Raw genomic sequence first — 12,388 nt, 5'->3', positions numbered from 1 at the left:
AAGTCAAACTCCTGCATCAATGTGGATGTACCTGCCCTTCATGGACTGCAATGGTTCAAGATGGCAACTCACCGTCACCACCTGCAGAGTAGTTAGGATGGGCAATAAATGCTGACCTAACCAGTGACACCCACATCCTGTGAACAAATATAAACATGCATCACGACTGTTGAGAAGCATTGAAACAGAAATAATCGGGGCAGGATGAGGCCATTTTGATCCTACGCAATATGGCTGATCATCCAATTTAGTAACTTGTTCTGTGGTAGAGAATTCCACAGGCTCACCACACTCTCTGGCAATATTCCTTCTAATTTTCTTACTAACTGTTCCTCCGAGGTCTTTGCAGGGAAATAGCTTCTGGATTTCCAGAATCGGATGTCAATTCTGAGATTGACATGCTGACACTGATTGCTGTGCTTGGAACATCAGACCTGCTGCTCACATGCAGCTTAGATGAAACATTTGCTGTCGAGGTGAAGAAAATTCTCCTCATCTCAAATATAACACACAGCAAGTTTGACTAAAGTTTTCAGGGACTGTTATCACATCTGTTGATGACACACTGTTTAAAATGCCAGATTAGATTCCCTACAGTATGGAAACAGGCTCTTCAGCCCAACAAGTTCACAGCGGTCCTCCAAAGATTAACCCAGCCAGACCCGTTCCCCTACCCTGTACTTACCCTGACTAACGCACCTAACACTATGGGCAGTTTAGCATGGCCAATTCACCTAACCTGCACATCTTTGGGTTGTGGGAGGAAACCGGAGCACCCGGAAGAAACCTACCCCCACACAGGGCGAATGTGCAAATTCCACACAGAAAGTTGCCCAAGGCAGGATTCGAACCCGCGTCCCTGGTTCTTTGATGCAGCAGTGCTAACCACTGAGTCCCTGCGCCGCTCTGATGTACCAAATTAGCTGTCCCATTTGCAATCTCACATACCAAGTATTTTCCACAGGGAAAAAATAAACTTAATCCTTGATCTCAAATCCCAAAATCTGAAACCTTAAAACCAACATGTGAAAATGTCAGTATGGTGGTTAGTTTTCTCTAAAGTCTGCTTCATTGAAACAATACAAGTAGCATTAACACAATGAGTTCTGTTTTTATGTGCTGGAACCTGACACAGCACAAAATTAGTAAGATAATATGGTGCCTGTTCAATTCCAAACCAATTGAAATACGAATGTCTGATTCAGGTTTTGGATTGCCACATTTAGAAGGAAGTTTAGTTTTAATGTTATGGACCTTTCCTAATTCCCTCTGAATATATTAAGATGATAGTCTTGACCCTATCTTTTTCTTATTTTAAAGTTAAGTGCCAGGAGTTGCAATCCGGATGCAAGTCGATTGATCAAACTACAAGTCTTGAAGCAAAACTCATTTTATTCATACATTATAGCTTTAAAAAAAACACAAGAAAGAATCCAAATAACTTAATTCTTTTGGAAAACCTAACAGAGTAATAGCTTATTCAACTACCAAACACTAACTGTTCCAATATAGTAACATCCCATAAACACACTTGCGGCAGAGGCAAATTCTGAAAAATAGATAATCTCATGCAATTCCAGCAGCAGAAAGAGAACCCTCAGCTTTTAGCTGTAACAGAGAGAGGAAGCACATCAAAGGAAAACTCTGTGTGTGTGTGTGTGAGAGAGAGAGAGAGAGTAGCAGGGAGAGATGTACTGCAGCTTCCAAACCCAGCATCTGCTACTAAGAAACTGAAACTAAAAATCCTGGCCCTAGTGGAGATTGATCTCCCCTATTCAGGCTGCTTTTATTGTTCCATCGTTTTAAAAAATACAAGGCCTCGCAAGCTGTTTACCTGATTGGATTCAAATGGACAGCTCAGTTCCTCTGCCTCAAAGCATCTCTTCATAAAAAAAGGACAAAATAGACCTTTTAAAGTCATAGTATCATCACATCACTTAGTCTAAAGTGTGTTCATGAATACGAATCACTGTTTTCTCAAGAGCATTCACACATGGGTTACAAATATTCATCTTTGCAGCAATACCTACATTACAAAAGTGAATAAAATTGTCATTTGTGTGACATAATTGTATTTACTACATGCATAGGCTACAGACAGGTGGTACACAAATGACGCACTCAGCTCCTCAAATTCCTACGAGCTTTCCTCATTACTGGGTCATATGCATCAAATTCAAAATGTTAATAGCTAGATCGAAGAGTGAATTGTCTCTGTCTAGTCACAACATGAATTTAAATGCTTTACCCAATTACCAATTATTTAGTTGATCTGTATTAGAATTACAATTTTGAAAGTAGTTAGGTTTCTTTAATAAGCACCATAATTATAGATTTATTGTGAAATCAGAACTTATTTGGCAAAGATGTAACTCAGATCAACTTCTAATTCGAAGTATCACAGTGTAAATAATCACTCTTATTAGTAGGCCATTTGCTAATACACGAATTAAAGAAAATACTTTGACCAGTAATCATTAATTTTTGAAAGTAAAAAGGATAAGCTATGAACGGCTCGATATGCCATTCAGTGAGTTCAGGAATTGTTGAGAATTCAGAGGCTTTTCAAGAAGGCAGTAGAATCAGTGTTTCTATTGTCACACTGGTCCCTTCAAAGGGGCTTTCTCAAAGGCAGAGGATGAACTGAGTGCACATGTATGCTTGTCAATACTATGTGCTTAAACCACGCCATGTTCATGTTTGAAAACATGCCCCAAATGACTCTTTGCTGACCCTATCTTTTTTTTAAAAAAATTAGTCTTTGCAAATGAGCCCCTATCCACAATCAATGAATCCTCAAATGTTGTTAATGAAATCTCTTCATTGACAGATTCATGACTTCTGAATTAGCTCGTCTTATGTCTAGCTGCAGCTGCGATGTTACATTTAGGACCAGTTTCCCTTGGGTAGGAAGTTAGAATATTTGAAGTCTATGCCTTGCTGGGAATGTGGATGAGGTAAAAACAATGACTGTAGATGCTGGAAACCAGATTCTGGATCAGTGGTGCTGGAAGAGCACAGCAGTTCAGGCAGCATCCAAAGTGCAGCGAAATCGACGTTTCGGGCAAAGGCCCTTCATCAGGATGTTGTCTGCAACTCTTCCCATGATGGAGCAGTCAAGTGACACTCTAAAGTTATGAATGTGAACAATACCTAAGTGGGTGTAATGAATGACACCAGGATGTTTGACCACAGAAGTGTGATATGCATCGAGGACAGTCAGTTGTGTGGAATAATATCCCAGGAACAGGAAATTCGACGTTTCGGGCCAGAGCCCTTCATCAGGAAGGGCTCTGGCCCGAAACGTCGAATTTCCTGTTCCTTGGATGCTGCCTGACCTGCTGTGCTTTAACCAGCAACACATTTTCAGCTGTGATCTCCAGCATCTGCAGACTTCACTTTTTACTGGAATAATATCCCAGCAAGTAGGTACAGTCTTTAGGAGAAGGGAACAGGAAATGGATTCTTTATAAATCAGTATAAAAAGGAATTGAAACAGGAAGAAATTGGCAGGAACAATGCAATGCAATCCGGTCCCCCCAAATTGTTCCATGTGTAATATTTGATCTTCTCAATTTATACTTATATAGTTACTGTTTCCAGTTGATTGTTTATGCATTCATACCTTTGAAGTTTATCTTGCATTTTGATGGTGAAAGCTCACTCCTCTGTATTTCTTTCAGCCTCCTACTCCAGAAGAGGATTACCCAGAATTCATTGAGGAGAGCCCTCCAGCTCACATTGGATCATACTTGGGTCATCGGCGGCAGCCATCAGCCTGGTCACAGGATGAGTACAGTGAGCCACAGTCACCAGTGGACTCACCATTATACCAACCGATAGAACCACAGACCCCCCCAGGCTGGTCCTCTGAGCTGGACCAAGATGGACAGCTGCTTTATACCAGTGAAGTTACGCAAGAAAAAGTGAGAAACATTTTTGTATCAGTTGCATGTGAAATGTATCACTTTCTATTCTGAAAGCCTTTCTTTTTCCCCAGAGACTATGGTTTCAAATTGACACCATGATCGACCAATTTAGCAATGCTTTATGTAATCGTATTTTGTCCCTTAGTTTCATAATTAGCCCATTTAAAATAAATTATGAAATATACATTTTGCATTAATGGACCAAAGAATGCAAATTATGCCCTTATTTCAAATATTAGGAGAAAATGGAAAGCCCAGTCCTGCTCCTGGCTGGGCTCGTGGTAGAATCCTAGAATGAGGTCATTTAGCCCGTCCTGTCGGTGCCAATTGTCTGCAAAAGCAGTTCCACTATTTCTAATACTTGCTCTTTTCCCACAGACCTGCAGTTATTCTCCATTCTGGTGCTTATCCAATTCTCTTCTGAAAATCACAAAATTGAATCTTTCTTCACTGTGCTGTCAGGCCGCACATTCCAAATCCTAATCTCTCTCTGACTAGAAATACTTTTTCTCTCATTTCACTATTGGTCCATTTGTACTTTAAATCAGTCTTTTTTTGGTTCTCAACCCTTAAAACAATTGGCAACAATTTCTATACACTCTATCCAGTCCCCAACCTATCCGTGTAATCGAAGTTCCATATGCCTGGAACTGTGGATCCAATGAAGTGTCATGTCATCACCCCACCAACCTCCACATACATCGTACTACCACCCCACCAACCTCCACATACATCGTACCCTCCAATCGCCACCAGGACAGAACCCCACTGGTCCTCACCTACCACCCCACCAATCTCCAGATACAGCGTATCATTCGTCGTCATTTCCGCCACCTCCAAACGAACCCCACCACCAGAAATATATTTCCCTCCCCTCCCCTATCAGCTTTCCGAAAAGACCACTCCCTCGTCAGGTCCACACCCCCCACCAACCCAACCTCCATTCCAGGCACCTTCCCCTGCAACCGCAAGAGAGGCAAAACTTGCACCCACACTTTTCCCCCCCCTTACTTCCCTCCAAGGCCCCAAGGGATCCTTCCATATCCGCCACAAATTCACCTGCACCTCCACACACCTCATTTACTGCATCCGCTGCACCCGATGTGGCCTCCTGTATTGAGGAGACAGGCCGCCTACTTGCGGAACGTTTCAGAGAACACCTCTGGGACACCCGCACCAACCAACCCAACCACCCCGTGGCTCAACACTTCAACTCCCCCTCCCACTCCACCAAGGACATGCAGGTCCTTGGACTCCTCCATCGCCAGACCATAGCAACATAACGGCTGGAGGAAGAGCACCTCATCTTCCGCCTAGGAACCCTCCAACCACAAGGGATGAACCTAGATTTCTCCAGTTTCCTCATTTCCCCTCCCCCCACCTTGTCTCAGTCAAATCCCTCGAACTCAGCACCACCTTCCTAACCTGCAATCTTCTTCCTGACCTCTCCGCCGCTACCCCCACTCTGGCCTATCACCCTCACCTTGACCTCCTTCCACCTATCGCATTTCCAATGCCCCTCCCCAAGTCCCTCCTCCCTACCTTTTATCTTAGCCTGCTGGACGCACTTTCCTCATTCCTGAAGAAGGGCTCATGCCCAAAACGTCGACTCTCCTGCTCCTTGGATGCTGCCTGACCTGCTGTGCTTTTCCAGCAACACATTTTCAGCTCTGATCTCCAGCATCTGGTCCAGCTCATGGCATCAGGTCAAACATGGGCAAGCAGACTATCTGCAATGCCCACCTACCACACATCTTCATCTGTTGAGGGCCTTATGGAGAAATACTGAGAATGGCAAGGGCACAGACTGTACTTTGTGTGGTTGACTTCGATATCCACTACTATGAGTTGCTCAGCAACCCCATTACTGACTGAGATGGCCCAGTGCTAAAGGGTATATCTGCTGGACTGGACCTATGATAGGTGTTGAAGCAACCAATAAGAGGGGAAAATGGATTTGATCTCAAGCTCACCTATCTACTTGTAACAGACAGATCTATCCATGACAGTCCTTGCGAAGACAAAGTCCCATCTTTAGATACGCAGATCAGAATTCTATTCAACCATAATCTGCAAGCTCACGGTCCATCACACTGCCATTCTGCGCTTACCCTCAAGCCAGAAGGTCAACCTTGCTTCACTGGCGTAAGCAGGAAGGCATACCAGGAGCAGAAGCAGAGATACAAAAATGAGCCTTCAACCAAGGGAAGCTTCAACACAAGGCAATGTACCAACCAAGCAGCATTGGAGCCAAGTGATGCACGGAGCCAAGCAATTCTGCAACCAATGAATTGGCTATATGCTCTGCAGTCCTTCCGCATCCAATTGTGAATGGTGGTGGACAATTAAATAATTCACTGGAGGAGGAGGCCTCACAAATATTAACATCCTCAGTGATGGAAGATACGTCAGTGCAAAAGTGGACGCTGAAATATTTACAAGTCTTCGGGCAGAGGTGCTGAGTGGATGATCCATGTCAGTGTCCTGCTGAAGTTCCCAGCATCATGGATGCAGGCCTTCTGCCAATTTAAGTTTTACTTCATGACATCAAGAAAAGGTTGAGAATATTAAATACTGTGGTGCTATGGGTTCATTCCAGTAATAATATTGACGACTTGTGCTCCAGAAGTAGAATTCAGAATGTACCCCCAGCCAAGTTGTTATGGTAGTTACAACACTGGCATCGACCCAGAAATGTAGATAATTGTCCAGTTATGTCCTGTCCACATAAGCAGGACCAATCCATCCCTCCCATTAAGCATTCTGTCTGTCTACTTTCAATCATTAGCAAAGTAATGTGAGGTGCCATTGATGGTGCTACCAGACAGCACATACCCAACATTAACTTGCTTACTACATCAGGTTTCACGAGGTCCACTTGGCTCCTGTAATCCTGTCGTCTAAAAGTGGGCAAATGTAGGCAGTTTACCACCATCTTCTCAAGAGATGAGCAATAAATGTTGGCCCAGCCAGTGAATTTAACAGCCTGTAAGTTTACAATAATCCACAAGAATTTCTGTACCCCCTCTAAACTGCTTATCCTTGCTTGCATGCAGTACTTTAGGAACTGGCACAGTATTCTTTTCGAAGTTGAACCAGTGTTTTATCAAAGTTCATCCTAACATTCTTGCTTTGTGTTCAGTGTTTCTATTTATCAAGTCTATTATCCTGTATACCTTTCTTTATTATTCTATCAATCTGGCCTGCTATCTTAGTGATTTTTGCACACATTGTAACCAAGTAGCACTGTTCCACATCCATTTTAAAGTTAAAATAATGCTGATGAAAGAACACTGGGTTTATATGTATGTTCAAATGTACAGGTGAGGCGCATTGCTTTAAAAGTGTGTGGAGTCTGTACTATAAGTTAACATGGAGAGCTGTATGGCTGTTATGTTGTAACTGGACTTGTAGCTCTTAAACTCCGCTGAGACTAGTTTAGTGGGTCTGTTCGCAATTCTGCATCAGTCTCAGCATCTTGACTTCTGTGCTTTTAATTTTATAGTTATTCGAACAATGGCTTTAGTAGTTAATTTCCCTATAGAGTTGCCACCTTTTGTATTAAGCAAGTGATACTGTGTGACCTCAATTTTGTTTTGTCATTCCTCTCAGTGGATAAGGCATGTTGACAGCAATGGCAAGTTCTATTACTATAATCCAGAAGGAGCCAAATCTGAGTGGGAACTTCCTCAGGTAAGGGATTTCCACAAGTATTGAATATTATGCTGTGAAGGAGTTTTCTTAAATACTGACATTTATGAAGAGACACTACTCTTCATATCTTCCCCTTTTCAGATGGCTGAATCAAAGTACCTCACTGTGTATTGTCTTTTGAAGAGTAGTTGTCATTGTCTTGTGGACTAACCACTTGTATTCAGTATGAAACACATTTCAGTACATTACTGTGTATTTCTGTGTTCAGTGGTAGCTTTGCAGCTGTCTGAACAGGGTTCGAACCCCATTTCAGAATGTCTGATCAAGCTGAAACTCTGGATTAGGTCCACTGGGAAATACTTCAGTGAGTTTGGGTAAATCTTGTATGAGATGAGAGAGCCCATAAAATCCTCCTGCTTTGCAAGATAACCAACTCCATAGCCTGATATAAAATGTCTACAGCCATCATAGGAGCATACATGATCACAGATTGTTAATCAGTCTGAGAAGTCCTCCCCTACATCAGATTATTCACTCCAAAGAAGGTGAATGAAGGTAGAAAGATGACAACAATGGCATACCTAAAAAGAATGCTTGGTGTTGGTCCTTGCCACAGTTCGTGCACTGATCCCTACTGTAATGAGGAGAACACTTCCGTAAGGTCACCAAGATTCCGATTAAAATGATCAGAATTTGAGGTTTAAGCAGTGGTCCATCACCCCAGTTGAATGATTAGGGACCAGGTGGACATCATGTGACCAGACATTGGTTGCTTATGGGCCTCAGTTGACCCAAGGTGGGCACTTCGATACTGCTCCATTGTTGGTAAAATACTAGTAGTGGTTGTCCTGGGCCGTACAAGGAAACCTGACCCTCCAGCACTGTTGTCCCCCATTGTAGGTTCCTACGGTCAAATTCCTGTTCCCTCCCAGTATCCTGGTGAGTTCCGCTAGGGCTCTGGGAATACTGTTGACCCAGCCATTAAAGCCAGTTAGGTTTGACTGTCTCCCAATTCCTCTGATTCATTCTTTCACTTAACTGCTCTGTGTATAGTTTTACCTCCTAACCCCCCCCCCAACTGTTGCTGCTGAAATAAAAATAAGAAACACTGGAAAAGCTCCACAGATATGGCAGCATCTATGGAAAGAAATAAATTTAACATTTAGAGCCCGTTCTAACTGTTCTTCAGAACTGTTCAGGAAAAGGATCATGACAGGACTCAACATTAACTCTGTTTCACTCTCCACAGATATGCTAGACCTGCCGAGTTTCTCCAGCACTTAGTGTTTTATTACTTTAGGCTATTTTTTCCTGTTTGCCCAGGTGAAATACTGATGTTTTCCCTTACTCCTTCAGTATGGAACTCCCCCCAGTCAACTCAATGCAGGGAATGGAGTGGATCAAGAAGGAAATTTTGTTTTCTCAAACTGGCGCCATGGCCTCACACTGAAGCCAGTTCTATCAGTGCGCTCCAATACAGAGGAGAAGGTGAGTGAAGGAGTGAATAAATTCACAGAACCTTTAGCTTGATTTAACCTTTCTGACGAGGACTGGATGGGACAGTTGTGTTCGACTTGAGGTGAGTTTGGTCAGTACCGTCTCATCCCTATGGAAGGCACCTTGCAACTGAGAACTAGACTGACCCAGCAAACCCAATGCTGGCTTTACTGGAGTTGCTGGCATTGGACATGAGCTGCTCCTCTGAGATATCGTTAAGGTAATGAAATGATGAGGTAGTGTGAAGACAAGCAACTACAGAGGCAGACAAACATTTGAAAAGTAGCTGAGAAAGGCCTCTGTTCAGGAGTAAAAAAGATCGAGAGGACTGGAGGGTGCACTTGCTGCGAGGATATTTTATCTTGTGGGGAAATCTAGAAATGGGAGCGGGCAAAGTTTTAAAATAGGTGCTCAAATCTCTCTCTGAATTCATCAAGTCTAAGAGACTTTTCATTGTTCTGGCCTTGATTCACTCAATATGGAACAAAAAAAGTGTTCCAACCCACATGAAAAGATTGACTGTATGTGTGAACACATACTGTCAAGAAACAAAGTGAGGGGTTTAAATTTTCTTCTTGTCCTCCCAGATGAAGGACCATGGGAAGGCCGTCATTCAGTTGTGACTCTGGCCCATTTCACTGTCATTTTGAGAGTGGTTGCTTGGATCATTTGACTGAGCTGTTCGACTCCAATGCCTTGTTGTGGTGTAGGTTAGCCATCACTCGTTTCCCTTTACATGACCAGCAGACACTGCACAACCTCGCAGAGCACTGGCCATTGTAATTGGAGGCCATGGTCACTTACACCTGCTTGAGTTTACAATCATTGTGAGGACTTGATGTAACCGTTACTGTTGTCATGGACCTTTTACGGGTACGTTTGATGAATTTTCCTGATACTAAATCACACTTAAGGGAAGTGCTGTTTCGAGATAGGATAATTGCACAGTATTTAATACTGTTACTTGCCAGATGCGCTGAATTCAAACTGGCTAGTATCAGCCATGCCCAAGGTCAAAAACTCTGTTAAATGGAGCAAGGGAAAATAATTCAGGGTCTGACCATAATTTTTCACGTGTGCTGGAGGATTGGAAAACTACTAAGATTGTGGGTTAAGAAGAAAGGGATTGTGATACGTACAGATCAGTATGTTGGAGGACGTAATATTGGAAATGTTCTGAAGCACCATTTAAATCATCAGGTTTAGATCTTTTCTATCAACTTCTTGCTCATTACAGGAGCACGTGGGATTTGAATTCAGGTGTCTTGCCTGAGTGGTTGAGACACTACCACTGTGTCACAAGCGCCCCCCCTATATCATTGGGCATGGTTAAAGGCATGGATCTGTCAACGTCAATCAATTTGAACCAACCTGATTGTCCCTTGTTACAGAATCAACAAATTCAATAAAGCTAATGCATCTAACATGATTTGGAGATGTTGGTGTTGGACTGGGGTGTACAACGTTAAAAACCACACAACGCCAGGTTATATTCCACAGATTTATTTGAAAGCACTGGCTTTCAGAGCAACGCTCCTCCATCAGATGAAGGAGCAGTGCTCCTAAAGCCAGTGCTTCCAAATAAAGCTGTTAGACTATAAGCATTTAACATGGGTTTTCACCAAACGTTTAACAGGCTGTTCAGAAAAAAAAAAGCTGCAGGATCCAATGCCAAGTAACAAATTGATTCAGAACTAATAAAAGATGATGGTCAGCAGTTGCTTTTGGAACTGGAAGTCTGTGCATTCCCAGTTAGAGTTCAATTCTCAGTCCCTTGCTTCTCATGATATCTATCAGTGATTTTGACTTAAATATAGGGGGCATGATTGCAAAATTTTCATATGATACAAAAGTTGCTGGTGAGTGAGAGGGTTGCTGATGTGTTTAGACAGAGAGAAGTGGCATTTGGAACTCATTGTGGAAAATGTGATAATGCACTTGAGAAGGGCAAACAAAAATACGCAATATGCAAAGAATACACAGTAAATGGTTAGATGTGTAAAGAAACAGAAAATCTTTGGAGTGCATGTCCACAGACTCCTATAAGTAACAAGTCAGATAAGATGATTGAAAAGATGGACCAATTACTTTCCTTTATTAGCTGAAGCATAGAAATAGAATTTGGTTTCAGTTAGAATTAAGTACAACAGTACAGTGAAAGGTTTACCATGTCATCTTTCACGGTGCCATCTTAGGGACAAAGTACCTAAGTACAAATGTTAGATACAAAATAGAGAAATAAAGAAAAAACAGTTATATACCTTACAGGGATTCATAGTGTAAGTAAGAAAAATAAGAAATAAAGTTAAAAGGATAAATATTACAGTCAGATAAACAGATTATAAATAAACATTACATTGCAGTGGATCAGCACAGGGGCTTCTATATGTGGTCTGACTGGGTTTGCAAGCCGCTGACTGCCCACACTGGTACCCAGTCCAACAACCATCCCATCCCACTCTGCTTGGGCCTTCAGCCTGCTCCACTCCAGCCCTCAGGAGGGTGAACATTATATTAAATGATATAAAACACAATATAGGCCATTTCTAGGCAACTGTATATAGTTTTAGTCACTACATGATAAATATGATTGGGCTTGAAGAAGTACAGAGGAGATTTGTGAGGATGTTACCAGGTTTGAAGAATTTTAGCTGGGATTCTAGATTAAACAGGTTGGGGTTAGTTTTGTTGAAACTGAGCAGGCGGAGAGGTTTACTTAAGGTGTGTAAAATTATAAATGGCTCAGCTAGGAATGTCCTAATCCATTGGCCAGAGAAGTCAATAGTCAAGGGCATCAATTTGATTTAATTGATTAGAAGGATTTTAGAGGGAGTTGGGATGACATATTTTCACCTAAAAGGTGATGATAGTTGTAGAGGTGGAACCCTGGATCAGTTTTTGAAAAAAAGAACAACTTAGATATTTAGTTAAAGTGCTGTACCCTACAGGGCGATGGATTTAAACTGGAGAATAGGATTAGGCTGGACTGCTCTTCTTTGGCCAGCACAGATATGAGGGCCAAATGGCCTCCCTCTATGCCATATAATTTCCATGTTTCAAACAATAGCTCAGGTCAGATTCTCTAGCAAATATCCTTTTAAAGAATTTTGGGTCAATGAATCAGTAGATTACAGCTATCAGACACCCTTCCTCTTAAACATTAAACAACAATAACTTTTATATCACAAATTTATAGTAGTAAGATGACTTAAGCCATTCCAAGATGCATAATTAGATTTTTTTTTCTCAATGCATCAAGTCAAAGATGGAGATGCTAGGCCTGAGCCTAACTATGTGCTTATGAGTGG

The 12,388-nt window shown here is 42.1% G+C and overlaps 1 protein-coding gene across 5 annotated transcripts in view; it reads left to right on the top strand.

Moving 5' to 3' along the window:
- arhgap27l (Rho GTPase activating protein 27, like) overlaps positions 1–12,388 on the top strand; it is a 233,246-nt gene that overhangs the window by 178,786 nt on the left and 42,072 nt on the right. For all 5 annotated transcript variants that reach the window (XM_060849018.1, XM_060849015.1, XM_060849016.1 and 2 more), the window contains 3 exons: positions 3,684–3,926; positions 7,542–7,622; positions 8,940–9,071. In XM_060849018.1, the coding sequence (XP_060705001.1) occupies positions 3,684–3,926; positions 7,542–7,622; positions 8,940–9,071 (456 nt within the window). The remainder of the gene's footprint in view (positions 1–3,683; positions 3,927–7,541; positions 7,623–8,939; positions 9,072–12,388) is intronic.

The sequence above is a fragment of the Hemiscyllium ocellatum genome, chromosome 32 (assembly GCF_020745735.1).
Source record: "Hemiscyllium ocellatum isolate sHemOce1 chromosome 32, sHemOce1.pat.X.cur, whole genome shotgun sequence".
In the NCBI taxonomy this organism is placed as follows: Eukaryota; Metazoa; Chordata; class Chondrichthyes; order Orectolobiformes; family Hemiscylliidae; genus Hemiscyllium; species Hemiscyllium ocellatum.
The sequence above is the reverse complement of the archived record's forward strand: the minus strand, read 5'-3'. Positions and strand labels throughout refer to the sequence as shown.